The sequence below is a fragment of the Odontesthes bonariensis genome, chromosome 3, assembly GCF_027942865.1.
Source record: "Odontesthes bonariensis isolate fOdoBon6 chromosome 3, fOdoBon6.hap1, whole genome shotgun sequence".
In the NCBI taxonomy this organism is placed as follows: Eukaryota; Metazoa; Chordata; class Actinopteri; order Atheriniformes; family Atherinopsidae; genus Odontesthes; species Odontesthes bonariensis.
Genome location: NC_134508.1, coordinates 18,293,959 through 18,320,973, shown reverse-complemented (window position 1 = coordinate 18,320,973; position 27,015 = coordinate 18,293,959). Strand labels below are relative to the sequence as shown.

Here is a 27,015-nt window from a genome sequence, read left to right as displayed (position 1 = left end):
GTGTGGTTTGTCAATAAACCACACACCGCCACAACAATAAACTGTGGCGTTAACTGAGAGCAGAGGAACTGCATTAGTTGAGACTCCTCTTCAAGTTAGAATATGTTGTCTGATGACAGCAAGTCATTTCAGTGTTGGAAATCTGTGGTGTTGTTGAGGCCAAGCAAAGTGTGTTGTGAGTCACTCGCCTCACATTTCTCCACCCTTCTCTTCATTCTTCTTCCCCCTTTTGGTGTCTGTCTCCAGTTACAGGAGTATTATAAGAAGCAGCAGGAACAGTTACATCTCCAGCTTCTGACTCAGCAACAGCAACAGCAACAGCAGCAACAGCAACAGCAACAGCAGCAGCAACAGCAGCAACAGCAGCAACAGCAACAGCAGGCCGGGAAGCAAGCAGCAAAAGAGGTGAACTTGATCGAGTACATTCTCGCTCAGCTAAATCACACTCTGAAGTCCATAAGTACCCTTAAATGCAGTGGAAGTAGTTGTGTCATGAGAGAAAGCTGAAGAAAAAAAAATCCTGTTGAAGATGTATATAATTTAGGACACATACAGTACGTTTTCTGCTCTCACCATCCAATTCTCCAGTTTGTTGAATAAAAGAAAAGAAAGAATAAAAGAATAAAACCATGCCTCAGAACAATGATCAACATTTTAGACTTTTCAGCAGCTTGCCATGTCGACGAAGTGAGGGAGTGCTGTGCCAAGCATATGCTACTCTGCCGATACATTTGTATGCTTTCTCCACAAGACTGAGGGGGGAAATCTTTGTAGGAGGGTCTGCGACTCCTTTAATTGTTTAATTAATACCCAATTAGCTTCCCTTACTTTCACTTCCTCTCACTCACACACATAAACACGACTGTACATGAATCCACACACTGTGCACTGTGCAAGGTTTAAGCACCTCTGTGGTACAATAGGATATCATAAGATCAACCAGGATCACATTGTGGCTAAGCAAGGAGGCTCGGATTCAATCAGACATGATTACTGTCATAACTTGTGTGTGCAAGAAGTTGTGGGTGCACGTCTGTTTCTGTATGCGTGTAATGTGTAAATGCTCATTTGCCAAAAACATCTAAGTTCTATGAGAAACACCTCAAGAGAAAGATTTTTGTTTTGATGAATGCATGGGGAGACACATTTTAGATTTGTCCTCCTCTTCATCATTTTCTCCCAGTGGGCAGAGCCCCACCCCAACCCCCCCACGCCCCAGCCCTCGCTGACAGCGGGCAACCAACTGGACCGTGACCAAAGCATACCAGTTGTGGTTGACTTGCATGTTGAGATGGTGTCTGAATCGCTTTCCCTTTCTCCCTGCGCGCCGTCGCTGTCCCAGTTTTCAGGTTGCTTGTCCTGTAACAACTAGACAAGTGCAAACACTGGTCATATAGCTACACTTACATGTAGACAGAGAGGGAGAGGCTTGATGTGTGATGGATCACTGCACCAACACACACACACACACACCTGGGGGAATATGCCTCCCAACAGGGCTGCGCACAGCTGATGAGACTGAGGTGCTCTGCAGCAGTCAGTGGTTTTCAGTTGCTGTGAGGCGTCAATCACAGGCGAAACACCGTTGTAGTCATTTCTGACATTTCTCCTGGTCAAGTACTGTAGGTGATGTGAGATACTGAGAAAAATGTTTTGCATTGAAAGGTTTGTGTGTTTGAAAGCCTTCAACTAACTGCACTGCCATAGTTCATGCTGTATCCTCTCCGAGCCCAGGCCGTGTTGGTAGTTCCATTCAGCAAAAAGAAAAAAATGAAAGAAAAAAAACGAGTAGATGGACAAAACTGCGGAGAGAGGGAGAATAAAAATAAAATCTCTGTGCATCAGTGGCTGTGGCTTTTTGCCCTTTTCCTTCTCTGCCACGATTTCTTTTCACTTTCATGTCTGCGCGGAAGTGATGCAAAGAAAAACTAAGTATGTGTGTGTTGAGGCAGTGTTTTGTGTGTTGCCGGAGCATTTGGGACTGGTCAGAAGTCAGCTTAATGAAGTGACTCTGACCATCACAAGAGATGCTTGCCTGTGTGTGCGGGTGTGTGTGTCTTTGGGTGTCCATCTACAGCACGTGTGTGCATCCTCAGTGTGTGCGTGTGTGTATTTGTGTGCGACTGTGTGACTGGCAGGCTCAGACAGTGTGTGATGTGCTCATAAATCACATTGACAGCCTGTTACTGCGCTAGCTTTGGCCACTCAGCCACAGCTAATGTAAACAGAACACAGGCACACATACACACACATAATGTGTGTGTTTTAAAGAACCATAGCCATATCTCAGGAGGGTAGGAGAGACAGAGGAGGGGGGGTGAAATGGACAGGCAAGTTTTGAAAAAGGCGTGGGGCGGCAAGGGGCCCAGAGAGAGAGAAAGAGAGGGATAAAACACTTCAGTTAGGACACTCTGATCTTGATAAACCATTTATTGCAACTAATGAGAATTTGGCAATTCACTTCAAAGAGCTGAACTATTTCAGCGTGACAGAGATTTTGTCCGTGACCACAACACATGTCAAATCAGCTTATGATGGGAATTTTCCTTGTTATTTTGTGGTTATGATACACTTCCCCATCATCTCAAACAGCAACCTATATAAACTGTCCAGTTTCAGCAGTCGTGTGGGAAAAGTTATGGGATTGGTGATGAGATAACCTGTGACTGCGGTACTACTTAGAGTCCTCTGCGTTTGTCAGTGTAGATGAAAATTTTGAGCACTATAAAGATTTCTCTTTCACTTTTGTCAAGTTATCCCCTTTTCCACAGAGTCCTTGTGTATTTACATTATTAGGGGTATGTTTCACTGAAGATGCATACTGAGATTTGCAAGATGAGGTCATTTCCTCACCTACTAACGGACATGTCTAAATACTTAAGAACAACAGACGGGACACCATCTTCATACAAGCAGTGTTTGCATATTGCCTCCATTGAAGCAGCCAAAGATTTCCTACAAATCACATTATACAAATGACCTGAAACACTACATTATTCAGGTAAAGAATAGCTGTGCTGGTAGTTGCCACCCCCCTGACAACACACACTCACACACACAAACACGCTGCCACCACACTTCTCCTCCCCAGGCACCAAGTCTGAAAGGAAATGACCTATTTGCCCTTCCTGTGAGTTCTCCGTGTTCAAAGTCTTCAAGTCGGCCACTCTCTTTCACACACTCGTCCACATTTCCACACACAATGAGATGGCGTATTTATTTATTTTTCCTCTCCACCAGCTATCAGTGAGAGATAAAGTGCATCTCTCACAGGGGCTGGTTGTGCAGGGTCAGGATGGGGAGAGGGGTTCAAATAGCACAGCACAGTCCAGGTCTGCTCCAGACTGGTTCAGCAGGAAAGGGGACATTTATCACCGTAACACACACACACAGACATTATCTCCAGATGCTTTGGAGTCCTCTCCACTCTCCCTTTAACCTCCCTAATCCCTTCGCCCCTGCTCTACATCCTCACAGTCCTCAAAGCTTGACATCAGATTGCTTTTCCTTTCAGTACGCGTGTAATTTCATCCATTTATTTATTCTGCAAGTTTATTGACTTTGTACTTGAAAAAGTTTAAACTAAGTGATGTAATTAGATAAACAGAACAAATGGTTTTTCAGTAAAAGGAAGGGCTTTCTTCTCAGTTTTAAATAAATCACGAATTTGTGGCAAATTTCTTTGTTTTAAATCAAAATTTTTGCTGAGGAAGGTTATATGTTTAGAGACGTTCTTTCACATTTGAATGAAAGAAAAAAATGTTGTTGTGAATTGAAATGAGATAAAAAAAAAAGAGAGCAGTTAGTTGTCTGCACAGGATGTAGATAATGTGTAGTATGACCTAACTTATCTAACCTCCTAATTTACTTACCCTCTACCCCTCTCTCTCTGTGTCCTCTGGTGTGAAGCAGTTAGGCAGCAAGCAGCTGGCCTTCCAGCAGCAGCTGATCCAGATGCAGCAGCTTCAGCAGCAGCACATACTCAACCTCCAGAGACAAGGCCTGGTTCCGCTGCAGCCCACCGCCGCCATGCAGTCTCTGCAGCAAGGTACTTGCACACACACATGAATTCATAAACACGGCCTTAAACATGTGACACACTGTGACACAGACGTACACATGCACGACCACATAGGCCTGTACCAGTGCTGCCTGTGTAGCCTGTTAAGTTAATCAGCCTATAAAAGATAAAAGGAAACTAGATTGGTGGGTTTGTGGAAAGTATTCATTTGGATAATAGGTAAAATATGCCACTAAGCCTCCTGCTTAGAGATGTGTGCGTGTGTGTGTTTGTACTTGAGATTAGCCAGACACAAGAACATCATCGTTTTGCTATGGCTGTGCCCACTGGATTTTTTTTTGTCTTTTGCTATGTTTAACTTCTCCCCCAGTTCCTTAAATTTGTCAGCAGAGTTTTAGAATGATAAATGTTGACTGTTGCTGGCCCGCCCTTAGTGACCGAGTATATGTGTTTGTTTGTGTATGCCAACTGTTGTCTATGCTCTTGCACAGCAGTGTTGTAACACACATCCATGCACACTATCTCACTCAAAGAGAATGCCTTAGGGGCTCCAAAGTGCCCGTAACATTGCTAAAGCGCTGACTGAGTTGACCAAACAGACCCGTTTCCTTCCCTCTGTCTCTGATCTCTGATCTCTCCCTTTTTTCCCCTTCATGCAGACTCACACAGTCATACACACAGTCACAGGTAAAATAAATAAATAAACTCAAGTCAATTTAATTAAAGTTTGGAATAGTTCACTTCAAATATGTTAAATACAACACACTGATATACCAGTTCACAGAGAGAGTGAAAAAAATGGCTGGATAAGGGGATACATTCGTGCTTGGAGAGTGTAATTTTTCAGACAGTTGCAAACATTTTGCTTCGGCGTCTCCTTCTCTTTCGCTCTCTCCCTCTGTATCAGACTGGAATTTCCCTGCAGTGTGAAAGAGCTGGTCCATTGTGACGGCTCAGCCAGGCGTGAGCCAGAGCATTCCTCTGACCAGCCATGCCACACAAACACACAAACACTCATGCATAAACACTCGCCCCTACGCACACACAAATCCACACACTATTGCCCCACCTCAGGGCTGTTGTGTTCGGTGTGTAGGTGGTGGGGGGTGATATGAGGGGTCCTGCTTTGGTTTTTGTTTATCTCTGTGACTGTGGTCAGATGGAGGCCCTCTGTAGGCCTCTTGTAACTCCTTTCTCATAAAACGTAATAAGTTCATTGACAAAAAACCGAAAGAAAATAAAGCTGATCTTCATAAAATGTATTTTTTTTAAAGCTTAACTTGTACTTTTTTTTTTGGGATGATTTGTCTTCATCCAATCAAAACCTGCCTTTTATAGCAGAAGCACTCTCATCTTCTCAGATCCAGCGTAGCTGGAGGAGAATCGTATGAGCAGTTTTTTACAGTCATGATTTATTTTTTTATTACAAACCTGCTCCTCTCACATGCTTTGTTTGTCTTGCACTCATCAGTTAACTACTTCCATCTGGTACCTCTAAAACGGCATATTTATTTTACACTGAATGAACTTGTGTGGTTTGAGCTACTTTACATAACAGTCTTTAACTACTTTACACCTTCACTTTCGGATCGTGTGCACAGATTGGTTGGGTTTCTTGGATAACGCATACACACACTCACAGAAATCTATGCGCACACCACCCCATTCTTCCAGGGTGAGAACTTTTGTTTTGGCTGGACTGCAGAAGAATGCAGACAAAGCAGACATAATATTTGGATTGCTGCTAGGTCTCTGAATGTGTATATGCAGATGTGTGTGCATAGGTTGTTGCATTTTAAACCTCACTCTCTCACTCGCTGTGAAACTGGACCAGAAATAACAAAGCTGTGAGTAGAGGGAGCCCAAAATGTGTACCCACACTTTTCACACAAATAGTGTTACTGATAAGGTGCTTAGAAGCAAGTCATCAGCCATTACTACATTTCTTGGAGTTACAGGAGCAGTGGCGGTGATGGACAGTAGAAAGTACCCTCAAAAAATAAAGATGGGAAATTGATTAACATTGGCTATCTGCAAGATAACATACAAATCGTCCTCATAGATATTTCAGTTTGTCTTGTTTTCCATTCTTAGTAATTCTTCTTCATAGCAGTTGCAGTAGCATGAATGTTTATGCGGCTAAGAAATAATTAGTAACAGCTACAACATCTGTTGCATCAGTTTATTTCTAGTTTTATCTGCGTGTATCTGATTTATAGTGAACAATATTTCCTCTTAACTTTATTTGAATTAGCTTAAATTTAAACCGCCACATTTACATAGAGCATGGGAAAAGTTACAGAAGATCGGCTTCGAAGGTAACTGTGTGTCTTCCTCTGCAGCGATGTGTCCATCAGACCTCCAACAGTTGTGGAAGGAGGTGTCGGGGGTGCAGAGCAGCGAGGAGGCCCTCAAACAGGCCGAGGGCCTGGACTTGAGCACCAACAGCTCCAATTCTACCTCAGCCTTCCCCAAAGCTGCCAGTGCTCACATTCCTCTGCACAGCCTGCCCAACGGACAGAGCCACACCCCAAAGAGAGACAGGTACAGTGAGTTTTGCAAAGTAAACAAAAAAAAGTCCACAATCTAACAATAACCACATTTTGATTGCGTGTCTGTTTTCTGTGTGACTTTTACTCTCTCTCTCATTAAAACAATCTTGATCTTGTCTTTTGGGGGATTTTTTTTTAATTATAAGCTTTTAACTGTTTTTAACAATGTGTGGTTACATACCCACATATACAGACACACACACGTGCACACAAGGACAGTTGAAAAACATGCACTTGCGGCGTACCACACATCACCAGGGTGTAAATGTCTCTCAACTCATTTGATAGGAGGTGCGTTGGGCTCAGAATGCTCTGCCAATATGCTCTCAACCACAAGTTGACATGTGAGGGTGGTGTGGAGGAGGTGTGAGGGGTGGATGGTGGATTCAAGGGGAGAAGTAGAAAGAGATGGCGGTGTTGTCAAGACGTGAATTCCACAATATCGCCTGGGCATGATCAAGGATGCATGTACCTGGTGTATTTGTGCTACACATACTGTGTGGCTGTGTTGTCCCATGGCTGTGTTGGCTGCTCATGGGCTTCTCTCCATCTTTAAGAGCCAGACTGTTTGAGTGGATATCCTCCTTCACCAAGGCAGACTGCGGAGATGACCATGTCCCCCTTTACTCCAAAGGCAGCCAACTTCCCAGCAGCCAGTGAGTAGCATATACATGCACACACGAACATACGAGTTGACAAGACAAAGATAGTAAAACTCACTAGAGGGTGGTGTCCTGTAGCACTGATTCACTGCTTTCACCAGGAGTATTGTTGAGCCAGACTTCTGACCTCATTTTGGAGGGGGTCAGAATAGTTGAACAAGTGTTAATTAAAAAAGGTTCTACGAGCTGAACGCAGATGTCACACACTGACATAAAACAACTGCAGTGTGCTGGTGGTATTCTAACAGAGTTGGCTTTGAGGATCACAAAGACGGTAGCATTGCTGTGTTAGCCTGCAAAGCTAATTCATGGCTGATGTGGAGGAGAATGTGGTTGCCAGCAGTTTGTCATGTCTGCCGTCTGAGCTGCTTCTGAGTTGACTCAACCACAGCCAGCACACACACATACACACATGCATACACACCAGCCTGCACATGTGATCAGGAAGAGGTGAAAAGTGAGACAGAGACATGTTTCCATCTGCAAGACAAATGGTTTTTATTAGACAACCTTCTGATGTTGATTTGAGAGAATCCCCATCCCAGTCTGCTCACGCTTACACAGTCACGCACACACACACACATACAAATACACACAAACATAGTCATGTAAATATATGTGGAGACAGCAGTCGCGGGCAAAGGTCCAGGTCTGAACCACATCTGCTACTGGACTTGCCATACACACATGCACTGATACAGTTATTGTACACTGCATCCAAACCAAACCTGGCCTCTCTCATCGCCACACTCACAGAGAAATACACTCACAAAAACTCATAAATACGAACAGATACACACACAAAAACACACATGCGGGCTGACCACAAAAGAACAACCAGCACATGACGGCAACCACCACCAATCAGTCATGGCTGGTTGGGCCTGTGCCGGCTCTGTGTCAACTCCTGAAACAGTAGAACACACACCAACACTAGGACACATACACTTGCAAAACACACAGAAAGACAGGTCATGGACTTCAGAATGTGACTTTGAGGTTGTTGGACCAATTCCCCTGTTTGCCTGGCTTCTGTAACTGACCCCACTCTGCTCTATCCTCCGTTCCCTGCACTTGGCTTCAAGACCTGTACAAACTAATCACAGCTAACCACACTCAGATGGCTGCGCTGATGCTACTGCTGTTACTTTTAGTTCTTTGCATGTGTGCGTTTAAAAGTATGGCATTTCAATGCTTCGTGTCTTATTCTAGAATTGTACCTGACTTTATTTGTATGTACAGTAAATAACATCTGTTGTACAAACTCACTGCTGTCTCTTTTTGTGTGCGCGCGTGTCTCCACAGTCACGAGGAGCATGCCGGCTCCCATCCGCTCTATGGCCATGGAGAGTGTAAGTGGCCTGGCTGTGAAGCACTGTGTGAGGACATGGGACAGTTCATCAAGTGAGTCAACTACCCACCCAGTAATAACATACATTATGTACATGGTTTAGATATAGGTGAGCCTTTTTTAAGGCTTTTATGCCAATGGATTTAAGAGCTTCCAAAATATATATTCAATACTTCAGTAAGTGATCTGGAATTAAACGCTTCTGGTCGCTGTCACAGTGCCCTGATCTGAAGAGTGCAGACGCTGCCTATTCAAGTCAGAGATTGCTCAATGTAGCAGAGTGACAATAATCAGAAGTTTTCAGTTCAAGACATAGCTACTCAGCCACCCAACTTTGAATGGTGATTTTACCTGCCTAGATCAATACTCATCCACTGGAAGTCATAGGGACACTATTTCTAGACACACCCCTTTGAAATAAAGAGTGTAATAGTCTTTTTAGACATTTTTTATTACAATACTTTTTCTTCTTGTTTTCATTTTGAGGTTTCTTATAAACCAATAACCTCAGATTTATCACCAGATGGTAACAAACACAATGCCCGTTTCTACTGAGGCTCAACAACACTAAACTGTATCAACGTAATGAAAAGGCAACTAAACACATTCTCTGCGTTAGATTATCCGTCTATTCAAAGGAGAAAGCAAAGCAAACTGAAGCTTTTGTCAGTAACATACACATCAGTTCCAGTCATCACTGGGGTTCTGAATTTCCTGATTTCCTAATCCATCTATTGCATTGTGTTGCATCACATTTGCTTGGAGGCACATTCATGTGTGTTCACTTGTCGTATGTGTTAATTTTTTGTTTTCAAAAGACTCATTGGCACCTCATTTAAATTTTTATTATTTTGGACTTGTTTGTTCAGTTTTTGCACTGCTTCTTTCTGTCTCAGGCAACTTAGTTCTTATTTTCTTATTCTCACTCTGCTTCCCTTCCCATGCTGCCCCTTCACTGTTTGGAGTCATAGCGTGATGCTGAAGTAGTGTCTCGTCTACCTCCTTCTCTGTCTCACTCTGTGCAGTGGACTTCCCCGTGACACTGAGGCTTCTAACGAAGGCTTCACAAGCCCCTAATGAAGCCCTAAACAAACTCACTCTCATTATCAATGTGGAGCTCCTAGCTATTTGAACAGGGGACATATTAATAAGGCAGGGTGATGAAATCTGTTTTCACACGCACACACGTGCACACATAATCACAAAAGTGTGCGTAGTGATTGTGATGGCATTGGACAGTCAGATCAAAGCTCGCAGGCAGGCTGGGAAAGTTTGGAGAGGAAAGCTGTTGTTTGGTGTCTCGTTTCATGTAGCCCCAGGGCAGATGGAAGGAGAGCAAGCACTAGAGTGAAAGAGCATGTGTGTGTGTAAGAAAAGAGAGAGATGATAAAAAAAAGATAGAGGCAGCAACAGATAATGCCGTCAGTCCAACTGCGCGCTCCCTCCCAGTGAGTCTTAGTCATCGCCCCAGGAGGGGGAAAGGGTAGAGCAGAAGAACAGAGGAGGGAGACACTCCACTATTTCAGGTCTTTCTTTTCTTCTCTTTCTCCGGCCCACCTCGCCTCCCTCCTCCTCCTCCTCCTCCTCCCTGTCCTCTGGTATAATACTCTGGCTGTGGTCGCTGAAGCTGGGTGTAATGTGGGTTAAAGCCTTGTCTGCCAGCACTCAGAGGAGTAAACAGAGCCTCATTGTCGGGACACACTGAAAAAAGAAAAATCCCTGCTACTGTTTACGGCCCAGCTATAGAGAGAGGGGAGGGTGCTGGGGGCAGATTTGGTTGGAATAAGTGTGAATCATAGGCATTTAGGGAGTTGCGGGGGAAGAAGAGTGGGACGGGGAGAGTGGACAGAAGTGCAAGTGACGAAGAGGGAAACAGGACTCAACGGAGAGTAAGTTATAGAAAGACAGAGAGGGTGAGATCATGTTTTTGTTATTATTATCATGCACTTGTGTTGAGCCATCTATCTGCCTAGATTAGCCATGCCATGACATCATTGTTTTTGTTTCATTTCCCGTCTTCGCCTCATGTTGCCTAACTTCTTACTTTCTCAAACACACACACACATTTCCGAGTATTACATACATTAACACAAGTCCGAAAAGTAACTTATAAGTTAACACACAGCTACACTCGCGCTGCAATATAGATGAGCACACACACTCATACACACGGTTCAGGCAGCAGCAACCTGTGAATAACCTTGGCGATGACAGAGGGGAGACAGGGAGGGGCGCGCTAAGAGAGATCAGAAGGTCCCAGGTCCTCCCATAACCGAGGAAACAAACAGCGCCACCATTCCCACATACACACATGTCCGTGCACTTGCACTTGCACATGCACACACACACATGTGACACACCAGTGTTAATAAGTGGAGTGAAGTTTAGCTGAGAGAGAGTCTTAAGATAAGGCTTTGTGTGATAACACATGAGCTCATATCCAGGTGGTTGTCTTGGATCATGGCTCACTGAGCACCAGTGAAGTATACACTTACAAAACACAGCTGCTCCGTCCTTCACGAGACAAAATGAACCTCCAAGATTAGGATTTATTTCCGTGGCACTGAAACAACTCATAATTTAGTCTAAATAAAAGTGAAAGAGCTGAGACGTGTCACTTTTTCATTCACCAGAATTGATGTATTGATCCTCTTGACTTAAAAAATCTTCAGCAAATTGTATCAAGCAAGCTCTTTGATTTTGGTACTTTTTATTCTATTAGTATCAAATAACTTATTTTCCTCAAATCACTGAATGCGGGTCCTTTTCCTGTCTCCTTTAGGCACTTGAACAATGAGCACGCCCTGGATGACCGCAGCACTGCTCAGTGTAGAGTCCAGATGCAGGTGGTTCAGCAGCTGGAAATACAGGTGGGTCATGCACAAAATTCATTTTCATTTGCTCACAAACAAATTTGTGAAGACTGTTTCAGCCCGTCAGTGGCAGTAACTTGTCTGAGGTGGGGCAGAGTTTATGGAGAGCAGTGGAGCTTGTAATTTAAAAGGAGCAGTCAGCAGGGAAGCTGCCATTGGCGCTCCAATTATAAAGCGTCTCTGGTCACCAGCAAGAAAGAGTGAGGCTGAGAGGGGAGGAGAAAGAGAAAAGAGAAAGACGCAATTTAGAGAGGACCAGACTGCAAGAAGTCTCTTGTTCTCAAAGTGGTTCACACACAAAGTGGTCTTGAAACATTAGCAACATGATAAGAATAAGACATGAAATAGCAATCTAAATCTGTTCCAAATAAAAAGTTCCAAACAAAGTGAAGAGATTGTCTCATTTTTCTGAATACAGCATTCATTCGCTGCTTTTATGTGCGTGTGTGTGTGTGTGTGCGCGCGCGTGTGTGTGTATGAGTGTGGGTTGTCCAGCATTAGGGCTAGCGTTTGTGTTTGGCGGTGGTGGTAAACATCGTTTAGCTGAGTCCCTGAAGCCACCACCAGGGAACACAAAGTGACAGAGAGGCAGCTGGTGTCACGTCACATCAGGAAAGCCGTCTCTCTCTCCTTGACTTGTCACTTCATCCCTCAGCAGTCCACAGGAAGCCCACCGCTTTGCCCTCGCTCACACAACACCACACCAGCACAGCACACACAGACAGATGCAGGACAGGCACTGGGTTTAAATTTACCATATCTGCACACTGACACAAATTGCTGTAGTGTGGGAGTACATTTATGGTGCTGTCTGTCTCAGTGTGGATTTGTTATTTCTGGGAGCCACACATGTGTACGATTGTGCCCGTGCGCAAACACACGCATAGAATTCAATGATTCCAAAGGCTGTGGCGGCACCCTTTAAACAGCACTTAAACTAAATCAAACGGGGACAAGTGTGTCTTCAGGCTAGCGGAAGTGTGGGAGAGAGCTGCGGGTGCCGAGGTGGCTTACTTTCGTGCTCATCTCTGTGCCTGAGGTGTAATTGTATTTGTAATGCTATGTCAATACCACATTAGATCATTCTAAGGTTTATGAAATGAGACAGCATTTGTTTGAATAGAAATCTACCCTTGTGTGTGTTCCGCAGCTGGCAAAAGAGAGTGAACGGCTTCAGGCCATGATGACCCACCTGCACATGCGCCCCTCAGAGCCAAAGCCTTTTAACCAACCTGTGAGTACACACTGACACCCCAAAGTCCAGATTACATGAAAATGTACATTGTACCAAACCTTTGCCCCCAACTCCTTTTCACCCACTAGCTCCTTTTAATTGAACAGTTTCTTTTCTTCTATCCCTGTTTGGATTTCCCATCCATCTTTTTCTCTCTAGCTTGCTGTCTATGCCCCCTATTGACCAATGAGGGTTAATGTGTTATTTCCAAATCAGAAAGGCCTGCTTCCTGGTTCCCTTTTTCTTTTCCACTCTCCATTTTTTTGTCTTTCTCTCCCATTTCCTCTACTTTTTCTCTGTCTTGAAATACACACTACATTACATTTTATTTCACAGAGAACATTGCTTTTATAACGTTCTAACGCCTCCGACAAAGTCACAAATTGGAGCTTTTCACACATTCAAGTTGAGTTTGATATTTATAAGCAGTTCTCTCAGCTTGTCTTGAGACAGGACAACCAAAAGAGTCTTTCACATTTTCTATTTTTCATTTTTTCAGACTGCTGACAAATAAAATAGACAGTTGATGTGGCTTGAGTGTGTCTCTGTGTGTGTATGTTATTAGGAATCTAATGAATATTTCATTATTCAGATTGACGAGGAGTCTTATTAAAATATGAAGATGTTGAAATTAATTGTCAATTAGAGGTAGAGTGTCTTAATTTGAGGATATAAACGGGTGCAGCGGAGTGGCAATGTGTGTGCGTGTGTTTCCATGTGTGCTTGTGTGTCTAGATGATGTGTTGATCGCAGTGGGATCAGCTGCCATTATCATCTAATGGGAAATCAGGAAGAGGCGTGTTCTGTCACCACTGGAGACGAGCCTCAGGGTCAGGAATTGGAGAAGGAGGGGCAGAGGAGGAGTATCAGGAATGGAAACAAAGCTTGGCCTCAATTAACAGTATTCGACTGTTGCCGTGGTGATGGGACAGGGTTGCAGTTTTAATGAAGTACCTGTTAAACAGCCCCGCCCCCTCCAGTCAGCTTAAATGGTGAAGAGAAGGGTCAGAGTAAAGAGGAGGAGATTCACACATTTTACATACATATAGACAACACGTGTACACACACGTATACACACACATGTACACACACACGCAAACAGACACACACATTGGTTTTAATTAGTCCTAAACTAGCAGTCCTACAACGGCTCTCCCAGAGCAACTGGGAGCACTGGTTCTGTGTGTAAGTGCGTGTGTGTGTGTGTGGTTGTGTGTGCTCGCCAGGCTCTGCCTAATTGGGCCGAATTGGTCCGTGAAGACTTCGCCACCGCAGAGTGCATGTGTGTGTTCCCCTCTTGCAAACATGCTGTCGTGTGGTTTTGTTTTTGTAAGCTCAGGGTTAATTGCAGCCAGCGCTGTGTGTATAAATATACGTGCATATTCAGACTGTGTGAGTGTGTGTGGTTTGGTGCAAATGACAGGGCCGTGTACTCCCAACAGCCGCTGAAGGCCTCACTTTCTATCTGAGTTAACATTAGTGGTGCTTCATGTGTAAAGCACCCTATGCTACAGAGGTAAATACTTTCATGTTAATGGTTGGTACAACGTTCAGTTCAGGAGAGCAGTAAGTCGGCTGTTCAGTGTGTTTGGATCATTTCTTTGCAAATGGCAAGGCAGGGGAACTTTTTTGACAATTCACTTCTGTGGTGAAACCTCAGAATAATTTTCTAGGTTCTCAACAAACTAATTGTTCAGAGTTACTTCTGGGGAGAAATATTTGCCACGTTATTGGACACGAATGAATATGTATTTTATCTTAGGCTGAACTTAACTGAATTTAGATTATCCATCTCTGTAAGGAGCACCAGTGCTCAACACATGGTAAACTGTTAAGATAAATGTGAGGACACCAGCACTTTTACCCACCTTTTCACGATGTCTGGCATCATCATCTAACTTGTCTGTGTGAAAGTGAGTTACATTGAGTGTTTTGAGAGAAAAAAATTATGTTTTTTTCGTGCGTTCTGGATATAAATTGTGAAATCTTCCCCCTGTCAGACATACATTTGAAATTTTGTATTTGTGTGTGTGGGTTTCTCTTTCTAGCTGAACCTGGCTTCCAGTGGCTCCCTTTTAAAGCGGGACAGTGATGCCTACCCAGAGGGTCTTCCCCACCCCCCCACCTCAGCTGCCACCCCAATCACCCCTCTGCGCCAGGGCCCCTCCGTCATCAGCTCTTCCAGCCTGCACTCACACTCCCACTCTCACACGCACGCTGTCGGGCCCATACGCAGGCGCAACTCTGACAAGTACTGCACCCCTATCGCCTCAGGTAGAGTCTCACATACAGCCCATCTTCATGTTACTATGATTCACAAGTTACACTTCTCAGTTTATACTAGTGACGATAATTGTAATATTTGATTTCGATTTCTCTTACAGTACAAATTGCCGTTTTCATGTGTGATTTTACAAAAATCTCAACAATATTGAGTCATTGCATAATATTCATTGCCATCTATATGTTCTGCATTAAGATTACTGATTTTTAAACGTATAGCTGAGAATGTCACACACATTCACATCACTGTTGCAAAACTCTGTAAAGGCTCTCAAGCCTTTGTCTGAATCATCGCCTTTTCTTCATCAGAGCTCGCACAGAACTGTGAGTTCTACAAGAACGCTGATGTCAGGCCTCCCTTTACCTACGCCTCTCTTATACGTCATGTAAGTCTCGCCAGTGATCCTTCTCACTTTTTCTCCCATCTGTGTCCTCCGCTAATATATATATACTGTTCCTCTCATTCTCAGGCCATTCTGGAGTCCCCAGACAGACAGTTGACTCTCAATGAGATCTACAACTGGTTTACACGAAAGTTTGCCTATTTCAGGAGAAATACAGCCACATGGAAGGTAAAGAATATTCATATTCACTCTTCATCCTAATAAGGTTCACTTTAACCTTGATTTAAATTGTTTATCTTCACTGCATTGGTGAAAAGCACACGTGTGGTAACTTTCTCAAGTTGAGATTTTGAAACAAAATATTATTCAGTGACTAATGGAGTATTAAGTGATTTTAAAAAATTCAGTCAGACCAAAGAAATATATATCTATAGCATAATATATATCTCTATAGATATATAGAGATATATATTATGGAAATGTTTAGACTATGAGAGAAATTAGCAGAGCCATTCTTAGAAAGTGAAAGTGAAAATAAAATATGGTTTTCAATTCTGTCTACTTTAAAGCTGATTGCTATAAAGTAAGTGTGGTCTCTGCGGTGTGATGAAGGCCCTTCCTCTCAGATCCCAGCTGAGACTTGTTGAGCCTCAATTAAAGAAACAGCATTTGCAGGCAGGTTTAACTGTGTTGTTTGGAACATATGCCCAAATGACTCATTTTAAACCTGACTTTGCTCTGATCTGCCTGTTGTTGGTTATTTCTGTCCTTTATGTGAGGCACTCTTTTTATCATTCTCTCGCTTTTTCTCATGCTTTCCTTTACTCTCCGAGTATGTATCTCACTCTCAGACCCAAGCAATTCTCTCACCTCCATCACAGCACATGGAGTGTCAGGCCCACTAAAGCCACATCTAGCAGCCACACAGCCTCATTACAGAGAGGCACATGCAGAGCCAACATGCACTGCCCGTGACCACACACTGATCTGTCTCTTTTTCCCTCCTCATTCCTATCTCTGCACACACTCAGGCTGATCCCACCATTGCAGCTGCTGGCCCATTTTTACAGAAATGTCACACTAATGTGGGTTTTGGAAGGAGGGTTAGAAGTGAGGAAATGAGGAAAGAGGCGCGAAAGGGGTGACAACAGCCTCCTTCTAATGGCCAAGGAGGGTGGGATCCAATTCCATTCAATTCAGTTTTATTTATATAGATTACAAATGATAACAAATGTAATCTCAAGGCACTTCAAAGATACAATCCTATTCAAGCCAATTAGAATCCAATTCATTGTAATACAATCATAATCCAATCAAATCAAATTCATTAAATTCCAAATTAGTCCAATTCATACGTACAAAGCCTATTAAAAAAAAAAAGTAGCCGAGCTAAGGAAACCAACAGATTGCACCAAAACTTCTCTTTGATCCAATTCCCCGTCCTGAGCGTGCACAAGGCGACGATGGAAAGAACAAAACTCCCTTTTAACTGGAAGAAACATCTGGCAGAACCAGAATCAGCAACGTGGCCATCTGCCTTGGCCAGCTGCAGATTGAGAGGACAGGAAAGAGGGGACAACAAACACCATGACAACAGTCCAGGGATTCCTGCTGAGAAATAGAAACACAATTTAATGACAACAATAATATCAGATGGACTTGGAGAAAAAAGAGAACAGAGTGAGGAAAGGTATCATGGGAGGTCCCCCAGCAGTCTAGGCCTATAGCAGCATAACTATGGGATGTTTCAGGGTCACCTGAGCCACTCCTAACTATAAGCTTTGTCAGAAAGGGTAGTTTTAAGCCTAATCTTAACAGTAGATAGGGTGTCTGCCTCCCGGACGTATACTGGCAGCTGGTTCCAGAGGAGAGGGGCTTGATAACTGAAGGCTCTGCCTCACATTCTACTTTGAGAAACTTTAGGAACCACAAGTAAACCGGCAGTTTGAGAGCGAAGTGCTCTGTTGGGAAAATATTGCACTATGAGATCTTTAACATGTGATGGAGCTTGGTCAATAAGAGTTTTATGTGTAAGGAGAAGAATTTCTCCTTCTCCTAGAAGGGTTTGCTACGAAGGTTAGGAGACAGGGTTTCCGGAATATCTTAACTTCCTCATCTAACTTTTATGAATTTTAACTATTAATGCCAGGTGTCTGCTGTCTATGCCATTCACCTAGAAGACCTTTAAAAATAGCTCGACATGGCCTTAATTATTTATATTGCAGCTCAGTGACTCAAATAGGTCCATAGATATGTATGTCCTTTAATAAATGGTTATATTTCAAGAGGAGAGCAGCGATGTCAAGGCGTGGAAGTCATTGATCAGAGATACAGAGGGGAAAGTTATGAGGATGAGGTGAGAGCAAGAAGAAGACAAGGATGCTTCAGAAACTTGTATCTTCTCTGCCGCAACTTAAAGGAAAACATTGTGTTCAATTTGCTCCACTGTAGCACTTTTTGCTTAGTTATTTTCCAGTACAAATTATGATTCATTCTTATAAAATATCACCATTTTAACCAACTACAATGGGAAAACTCCCCTTAAACAGGAAATTATTAGTCATAAAATATGTATTCCTAAATCCTAAATCCTAAATTCTACCTCTGTTGTCATTGTCCCCCCCCCCCCCCCCCCCAGCTCAGCTGGAGGGAGTGCAGATGAGTGGCACATGTGCTGTGACCCACTGTAAATGACTGCTAATGTTTTAACTGGGAGAATTAGACTTTCATCACGGAGACGAATGCAAATAGCACTGCAATAGCACCGGTGTCTGGAGCGTGTGTGCGCGCACGTGTGTTTGTGTGTATGTGTGTTTGCACTGTCAGGGTGGCAGGCGGAGATTGGGGTCAGACTCATTTACAAAACTTAGCATCACGGCTCGGGGGGTTGAGGGGATGGGGGGGGGTTCCTCCACTGATTATGGCTTGTGTAATTATGTGTGTGTGCGTGTGGGTGCGTGTGTTTGTGTGTGTATATCTGCGTGTGTAATTATTGCAAAGAGTGATGCATGCCTGGCCTGTCCCTCCCTCTCGGCTTAGAACAGCGTGTCAGAGAGAATATGCAGGATTTAATTATAGACGAATTAAAATTGGTAATGAAATTGGGCATGAACAAACTACAAATAGCAGATGAAAAGGGAGGCCTGTCCCTGGGGGGTTGAGACGAAGATAGCGGTGTGCCTGCCTGCCTGCCTGGTTGTCTGAGTGCTTGTGAATGTGTGTGTTTTTGTGTGTGTGCTGATGATGACTGATTAGAAACATTCTGAGATAAAATAACGTTTCTTGAGAACTGCTGCTTTATATTAGCACTGTGCAGGGAGCTACAGTAAAGTCTGAAGTGATGGGTAAAAAAAGTAAACTTGTGGTAAAAAAAACAATATGCCGGTCTTATTACTTAAAAAGTTATAATGAGGGGCGGTCTGTGGTGTAGTGGGTACAGCAGATGCCCCATGTACAGAGGCTATAGTCCTCGCTGCAGCTGGCCCCGGTTCGAATCCTGCATCGGACGGCCCTTTGCTGTGTGTTATTCCCCCTCTCTCTGCCCCGGCTTCCTGTCACTCTTCACTGTCCTATATAATGAAGGCATAAAAAGCCCAAAAAAAATTTATATTGAAAAGCATCGTTTGCAGCAAACACACAATGAGTGCTCTACCGCTTTTTTTCCCAGAATGCTGTGCGCCACAACCTAAGTCTGCACAAGTGCTTTGTCCGTGTTGAGAACGTGAAGGGCGCCGTGTGGACTGTGGATGAAGTTGAATACCAAAAGAGGAGACCACCAAAGATGACCGGGTAAGTGCGCACATATGCTCACGCACAAGTTGAATTTCTTGGTGCACAGTTTAGGCTGACGAGAGTGTGAGCTTATGGATACTGGCACTATGATTGCTTAAGTGGATCGGCTATTATTACCGAGAGGCAGGCTCACGAATACGTAAAACAAAGGGGGGCTGCTGGCTTATGATGTGTTGTATGCATGTGTGTTTTTCCCTGTTTGTCGACACCATTAGTAAGCAGCTGTGTGAGATGCAAGACAGGAAAAAACCTTGTTAGCGTGTGTAAACAGATGTTCTTTCCAACCACCAGGGATAATTGCGCACACACACCTGCACACCAGATATCAGACACTTTCATATGTGCGTTTTAGCATCTGTTTACAGTCTGTGAATGTTTCTGTCTGTAAAATATTTGCGGGATTTGTCATAGTGCTTGGATTGAGGTGACATCTTATCACATGTGTGCACAATGTGCGAGACTTAGCCCCACTTCTTCTTCTCTCCCCATGTGTGTGTGTGTGTGTGTGTGTGTGCCCATGAGCAGAAGTCCCACTCTGGTTAAAAACATGATTTCCGGCTTGGGCTTTGGATCCCTAAACGCCAGCTACCAGGTAAGGCTTGCCTGCTCCTTTTCCCATGCCTTTTAGCTCCTTCCTCTCTCTCATACACACACACACCAGTCACAATCAAGGCCACTAATATCAATTCCCTCTCATAATTAGCCGATTCCCTGACGACGTTCACACCACCTCCTTCCTCCTCCCTCCCATCAACGCATACTCTCACCTCCCACCTCACTTTCTCACACATGTGCCACCACTACCACCACATGCGCACACAGGCACACACACCAGCCCCGGACACACCAAGTGCACTTTTGCGTCTGAGATGATTTATAGCGTCAAGTAGTTGTCAATTAAGGTTACTGCATAAAATTATCGCCTGTCCCAGAAAATCCACCTCTGAGCCAGTGAGAATTCCTTTTGTCTTTTATTTTTTTCCTGTATAAGAGGGGAGGTGGGGTGAGAGTCTGTCGGCTGACGTTCAACCTGTCTTATCCAACACTGGATGCAAGTGTTTAGAATAGCGACAGAAGCTGCTCTTGTTGGCTCTGTTGTTATCTCTTCTGCAGACACAGATGTTGCACTTATGTTTCCGTGTCCAAGTTGGGGTTATGGCTCATTGGACATTATCATTGCGAACGCACACACTTTTGACAGCAACTTAAATAAGGAAGAACAGTCCTTGAGGTGGAAAGTACTGTACTCTAAGTGCCCCCTAGTGGTTTGTCATGATGTTCACTTGCACTTAGGTGATACAAATGTCCTCCATATGAATGCCATATGAGAGCCATTTTAGAAAAGAGGTACAACAAAAATGACCGTTCCACTCTTGTACACACAGGCGGCTCTGGCAGAGAGCAGTCTGTCCCTGCTGAACAGCTCCCCCCTGGTGAGCCCTCCGTCTGCAGCCAGCCTCAACATGCTACATGTGGGCCATGATGATGTCAGCTCCACCGTGGAACAGGTCAACAGCAATGGCAGCTGCAGCCCCACGCTCAGCCCTCAACAGTACAGGTGTGTGTGGACACTGAGCGAGGAGACGACACCGCTTCAACATCGTGCTTGTGTGCAGGGCACATTTACATTCACTTCTCTTACAGATGTAGAGCAGCATGTCAAACCGCTCAGTAATTTACAGTAAAACATTAGAATTCGTAAATCCTGAAACTGTTATGTCATTATATGATTTATCAAAATGTCAATTCAAGAATGTATCATTTTGTTGTTTTGGTTACCACAACATTAAAAAAATGAGCAGAACTATCTAAATTGAAGGATGATGAAGGATTATACTTGATACTACTGGTGAAAAATATTCAAATGCAAATCTGTATGTACAATATGTTGGTACTGAATTATCATACATACTGTACATATATACTCTCTTGGAAACCTCATGCATTACCTCATTGGCAGCTCTCTGCTCTCTCCCCCAGCCACCAGGTGCATGTGAAGGAGGAGCCCACTGAGCTGGAAGAAGACAGTCGACCAGTATCCCTCCTGGCTGGTATCACACACAGCCTGCCATTGCCGAGTGACGAGCGCGACCTGGAGGAGGATCTTCCCACCGAGGAGCTGGAGTAGGAAAGATCCACTGCAGACCAGAGGGACGGGACTTACACGGATCAATCCCCGAGCCCTCTTGCCTGTGTGAAGAGGAAAAGATAGCAACAGTACACTCAAGAGAAAAAGAGAGAAGAGAGAAAAAAAGAGAATGTTTTTTTTGTTTGTTTGTTTGTTTGTTTCTAAGAAAATTCAAGCAACCAAGGATGACATTGAGAAACTCAAAACAGGGTTAGATGAATTTTGTTACTTTCAGACGCAAAAACAAGACTGTGGAGCACTGCTTTACCTCCATGTGTTGCTTTCACAACACTTGGCTCAGAGGTGTAACACCACTTAATGCATACACATTCACTAAAATACGTGCACACACACTCGTACACTTGTCAATCCATGACTCATTGTCCTCCCTGGAAAAAATCGCCCTCTATGTAGAGACCCCAGGAGGCGTGGACACACACTTTCCAACTTGCATACTCCTCTCTGTGGTCTCTGGCTGCCTGGCTAGCCATTCTGTCTCGGTGGAGAAGACACACTGATGTGTGTGTTTGAAAGAAGACACGCATACACAGGGTCATGTGTATATAGATCTGGAGCAGTCACCAATGGCAGGATACCTCTTCTTCTTCCCCTCTCGAGTCAGTCACTTGATTTTATATTTTCTTGATTTTGAGTCAAATTAAATTGATGGGCGTAGAGATGAGGAGGAAGCAAGAGTGTTTCAAAAAATTTCCACCAACACTTTGTGCATCTGTGTGTGAGCATGAAATGAGGCTGACCCGATCGAGGCGGTGTGGCCCCCGGTCCCTACCCAAACCTCTGCCAGCAGCAAGACACTTAGCGAGGGACGTCTTTTGAACTCTTTGCTTCTAAGTAGTAAAAAAAAAGAAGACATTTCCCTGCCGTACCTACATCCCACCTCATTCCACCCCCACACCACCCCCCAGGAAGACTGCAGGAACAGGACCGTTTGGTGCTGTCCTTCTCTGCTTCATCTGCAGTTGGAGTGATGAGCATGAAACACTTAAGAGAAAAAGAAGAAAGGAGGGGAAGCAGTGATAAACACGGGAGGAAGCGTCTACAGATACATCGTGACTAAAAAAGAAAACTGTTGATGATTATGGAATATAACAAGAAAAAAATGTGTGGTAGCTTTTGTCATTTCTTTTCTTTTTTTTTTACGTTATTATTGTTTTTTTTTTTTGAGGATCGATATTTCCAAGGTGGAGACGTGTTTTGACGTACCTTTTCTACGGATGCTGTTTTTTGTTTTTGTATTGTAAGTTGTTTGATTTACTGTGGTCGTTCACACCATTCCAAATAAGTATTGGCAAAAAAAAAAAATACTAACAACAACAACAAAATGCGCAGTATTGTCCCAACTTTAGCTGTCCCTGTCCCAAGTGTAGCAGGCAAGAAAAGTAGAAATAGCACTTAAAGTTGCCATTATCCAGACAGATTATTTAACACCTGAAACTTTTTCTTTTAATTCTCTCTCACTCTCACTGTTTTTTTTTTTTTGTTTGTTTTTGTTTTTGCTTTTTTTTTTCGGTTGTGTATTTAGTTGAGAAATATCTGTAATGCTTTAAAAAAATATATATAAATATATATTATTACTGCAGTCAGAGAATACCTCAACCCACAAAGGTTCTGCCCAGAACTGTGTCCAAATTGATAAAGAAGTAGAGGGGGAATTCTTTCTGTGGGACACCAAATGTGGCAACTCTGCTCAGCTTCGACTCAAAGCTCTATCGTTGTAATGGTTACTGTGTAGAAGCGATCTGCAATTCACTGTGTGAGTTTGTGTTTAAGAAATTTCACGTGAGATTTGTTTCTTTGTTTTCCGTGAGCATCAAAGCATTACTTTTCTCTACAGTGCCATACCAAATTTAACATTAATTTTAATCTATTATCTGCTTGTTCCCATTTTATTTTTGTTACAGGTAACCAAAGAAATATGTAGAAAACCAAAAACCCTGTACTTTATTTTGCCCTTCGTGTTCATTTACCTTTTTTTTTTTAAATATCTTAGAGAACTGGCCAAAAGACAACAAACCAGGAGTTTGAATTCTTATTATTGTACTGACATAGCTATTGTGTTTAAATTACATGACTTACAGTGCTGACCATTCCAAAGCCAAAGTGTGTAAAGCAGACTAGAATTTGGAGAGAGTTACAAAGGACTCAAATTAGGTCAAAGGCCAAAAACTAGTAGTAACTAACCAAGCACAGTTCCTCACAAAAACAAAAGATGGTAGTGAAAAAATAGCACTTAAAGATGAAACCCTGTCTGTCTCATACTCAGGCTCAACTGTGTTGCAAACACAACCCCAGGACGGGCCCCACAGCTTTCCAACACTAACATTAATCAGTCTACTATGTCGAGATGCCAATAAAAAGAGAGGCTAAACAGCAAGCATTACTAGGTACTTTTTTATTGCTGTTTTTTGTTATGAACATTTGAAGTTTGTAAAACTAGAAAAGCCCTCTGGATCTGTATGTGCTGTTCTTAAGTAGCTGAAGTATACAGTAATAGGCTTAGACAGGTCACTTCTTCAGACAGGGAGGAGTTATTCCAAATATCTATTTAGATATCAACAAAGAGGGAACAACAAAAAAAGTGATAAAAATATACCACTGTAAGAGGAATACAACCAAGGGACATCATGTAATTTGATGGTGGATCCATGTTTTTTGTGAAACTATCTCTTGCACTTCAGACGTTTTTTCTTATTTAATGAAAGAACCTTTCCGATGACTTTGTGTTCAAGCAGGACTGCTTCCTGTCACATTCGAGACTGATTGTCTTACAGAGTACAAAGTACAAAAGTGACGGACACCTTGAAACGAGATAAAAACCAAAAATAACACTACCTCCTTTTCAAAACTGTTCAACACATAGCCAGTGGGAGACTCTCCACTCTTCCTCAATTATGATAATGAATGCCGAACCTGTTGTTACACTTACTGTATAAAAAAAAAAAACATCTTTGGTTATCTGGACTCCCTTACACATCTGCTTAAGCCCAAAAACATAGAGACATGTTTCCATATAATTAAGAATGACTACCTCTCCTTAAACCACATCTAAAGCACTCAGTGCATCTCAAAAAGTGTTGTGAAAAGCTCTCTATTTATGACCAGTTTTGTATCAACTGTGTTAAACTGACCACCACATGAGCACTGAACTCTGCGGACAGCCTTTCAACTATGTGCTCTCACTGTACGTGCGCATATTCATGATCGGGCTTCGCTCTCAGAGGCTGGTCATCGATGGCTATGTGTTGTTGCAGGGAGCTGGTTGTCAGAGGTAGTGATTGGTGGAATATTTTAGCACCACAACATACTGACACGCAGGGGTATAAGAAAAGCAGGGCTATTGGTTAGCGATAACAGAGGCTCTGACCATCTTGCTGTCCAAAGACACAACACAGCAGCACGCCCGTCACCAAAACACTCACAAGAATGTCGAGAGGTCTAACACACTATGAAACTCATCACTACTACTTGTAGGATCCAAACCAAGAGGAACTGCTGCATCCAGTACATTGATGATATCTTACTTGTGCTTTAAGGTACACCTGTAAACAAAACTGTTTTATAAAGATGTAGATTGTTCACAGGTCACCATGTAACACTTCTGTTCTTTCTCCAGCTTGGCATAACATGATGTATTCTTGTATATTAATGCTTGGCTTATCTCTCCAGGGCTTACTTTCCCATTTTGTCCTTTGATTTTCTCTTCTCTTTTGGGGTTTCTTGTTTTTTTCTGCACCTGTAAAGCTATTGTAAAGCTTTCAGCTCTGATTCCTATACTGTACTGCTAATGCTGAATATATGTATTTATCATATTAAGTGCTGCAGGTATCTTGGTTTAATAGGTTTTGTTTTTTTTCTTTCTTTCTTTCGTTTTGTTTTGTTTATTTGTTTCCATTTTTCAGTTCTTCATGAAACGTCTGGGACGCTGATTTTTTAAGTGTATTATCAAAAAAATGAAAAGAATTAAAGTTAGATCAGTGGTTTAGGTAACACCTGTTTGTATATTTATCTTAGGTAGGTCTATTTTGATACTTTTTTGTCTCTGTACTGCATTTATGCATTTTTAAGGAAAGAAAAAAAAACAACAAATGGAAAACAAACTTAAAAGTCTCTTCACTACGTATTGATACCTCAGAAGGACTTTTTCCTCAAAGACAGGACCAAAACCTCTGTTAAGAAAAAGAGAAAGAGGAAAAAAATGTAAGAATATGTAGCCCCTCTCTTGCTTTAAAAGAAATGCAGAGCTCAAGAAAAGTATTGCTGTTGGTCCTTTCAGGTGCCAATATGTGTCCCTGCTCCTTGTGACCCCTCTCTGTGAACCCTGACCCCTGTCATTCCTGTGCTGAACTCCGACTCACAGAGCTGTCAATCATCTGCAGGTGCCATGTGGCTGCTGCTGAGTCACACACCTGGCAGGAGGTGACCAGCTACAAACCTCATCTCTCAGTCCCACAGAGGCAGATCAAAGACTGACACTGTTGCATTTTTGATACTCCTCCTCTTACATAGTCTCAATACCAAAATGTGGAATGGCTCTCAGAGATGCAGCTCATCTTCTGACTACCAAAGGCATTGCGAGCCAATATTGCTTAGTCCAAACTCCTTTTCTGTAACCAAACCAATGCCACAACGTTAGCCAACCAAAAACCAAGCTACTTCCAAAACTCTCCATCAACTTCACTTCTTACCTTTACTGACAGCCGTTGCCCCTCTTACATCCACATAACAGTGTTGTTGGAGCAGTCTACATCCCATTGGCTTGTGACTGACTCAAAGGATGCAGGGAGATCAAATCCTGATGTGTGATTGGTCAGTTCTGAGGTGTCATGTGAGGGGGAAGGGACGCTCAAAGTAGAGCATTGCCTGACGGTATTATGAAACAGACAGCCAGAATTTGATGGAACTACCACTTCAGCTCTCCTCTGGTTGAACCTTAGGAATGTGTGTACATTTTCAGCAGTGACTCTCTTTATTGATTCTTAGTTCAGTTTACCTGTTTACCTCTCTTTATCCTTTGGTTTTTGTTATGTTTCTTGTTATTTGAAAGTGTGACCCGAGGAAGAGGCGGGAACAGGGACTGGGTGGTGGCTTTAGACAGACAGTGGAGCCCAGCCCTCTGACCCTCCACCCCGGGGTAGCCATGTAATGCCAGTCACTGCCCTTTCCTTCATGCTGTATAAAAACACACACATTTATCTGTGTATTTGTAACCTGAATCTTCTTGTGTCTGTCCATGCAGACAATAAAAAAACTGTACAGTAGGTCTAGTTGCATGTAATCTGTACTAATTATTGACAATGGCATTATAAAATGCAATAAAATACTTATTACACTGTACTATGCCGTGTCATTGTTTCTTCTCCAGTTGCACTAAGTCTTACAGAAACATTTACGAAGTGCAAATAAGTATGCTGGAAACTAATAAAACTCCATAATTGATGATTTCTTTAACAGAAATACACTTCTTAAATCTAAAGATGTCGATGAGCATTAACATTCTACTCCACTAAAGTGAACCTATAGTTTAAAGAAAATAAAATTTCCATGTCGTTTATAATGTCCAAATATTCACAAGCCTATCAATTGTGAAAATCTACCTGATAGTTTGGGATCGGCAGGCAGCTTTAGAAGGTCAGATCTTAAACTCGTATGGGAAAAAAGGGTTTAATTCAAAAAACAAAATGTGTAACAATCTTCACAGGAACCCGAACAAATATCAGTTTAGAGGTTTCTTGATGTCACATGACATGTGATAAC

The 27,015-nt window shown here is 42.9% G+C and overlaps 1 protein-coding gene across 2 annotated transcripts in view; it reads left to right on the top strand.

Moving 5' to 3' along the window:
• Nucleotides 1-26,595, top strand: part of foxp4 (forkhead box P4) — an 89,132-nt gene extending 62,537 nt beyond the window's left edge. The window contains exons 5-18 of one of the 2 annotated variants that reach the window (XM_075460686.1): nucleotides 247-405; nucleotides 3,913-4,048; nucleotides 6,364-6,565; nucleotides 7,131-7,229; nucleotides 8,541-8,639; nucleotides 11,369-11,456; nucleotides 12,610-12,693; nucleotides 14,742-14,967; nucleotides 15,286-15,362; nucleotides 15,447-15,548; nucleotides 18,988-19,109; nucleotides 19,638-19,704; nucleotides 20,498-20,670; nucleotides 21,093-26,595. In XM_075460686.1, coding sequence (XP_075316801.1) covers nucleotides 247-405; nucleotides 3,913-4,048; nucleotides 6,364-6,565; nucleotides 7,131-7,229; nucleotides 8,541-8,639; nucleotides 11,369-11,456; nucleotides 12,610-12,693; nucleotides 14,742-14,967; nucleotides 15,286-15,362; nucleotides 15,447-15,548; nucleotides 18,988-19,109; nucleotides 19,638-19,704; nucleotides 20,498-20,670; nucleotides 21,093-21,240 — 1,782 coding nt within the window. In that variant the 3' untranslated portion in view covers nucleotides 21,241-26,595. Of the gene's footprint in view, nucleotides 1-246; nucleotides 406-3,909; nucleotides 4,049-6,363; nucleotides 6,566-7,130; nucleotides 7,230-8,540; nucleotides 8,640-11,368; nucleotides 11,457-12,609; nucleotides 12,694-14,741; nucleotides 14,968-15,285; nucleotides 15,363-15,446; nucleotides 15,549-18,987; nucleotides 19,110-19,637; nucleotides 19,705-20,497; nucleotides 20,671-21,092 lie in introns of both variants that reach the window. The other variant, XM_075460685.1, reaches the window with a different exon arrangement.
• The last annotated feature ends 420 nt before the right edge of the window (nucleotides 26,596-27,015 follow it).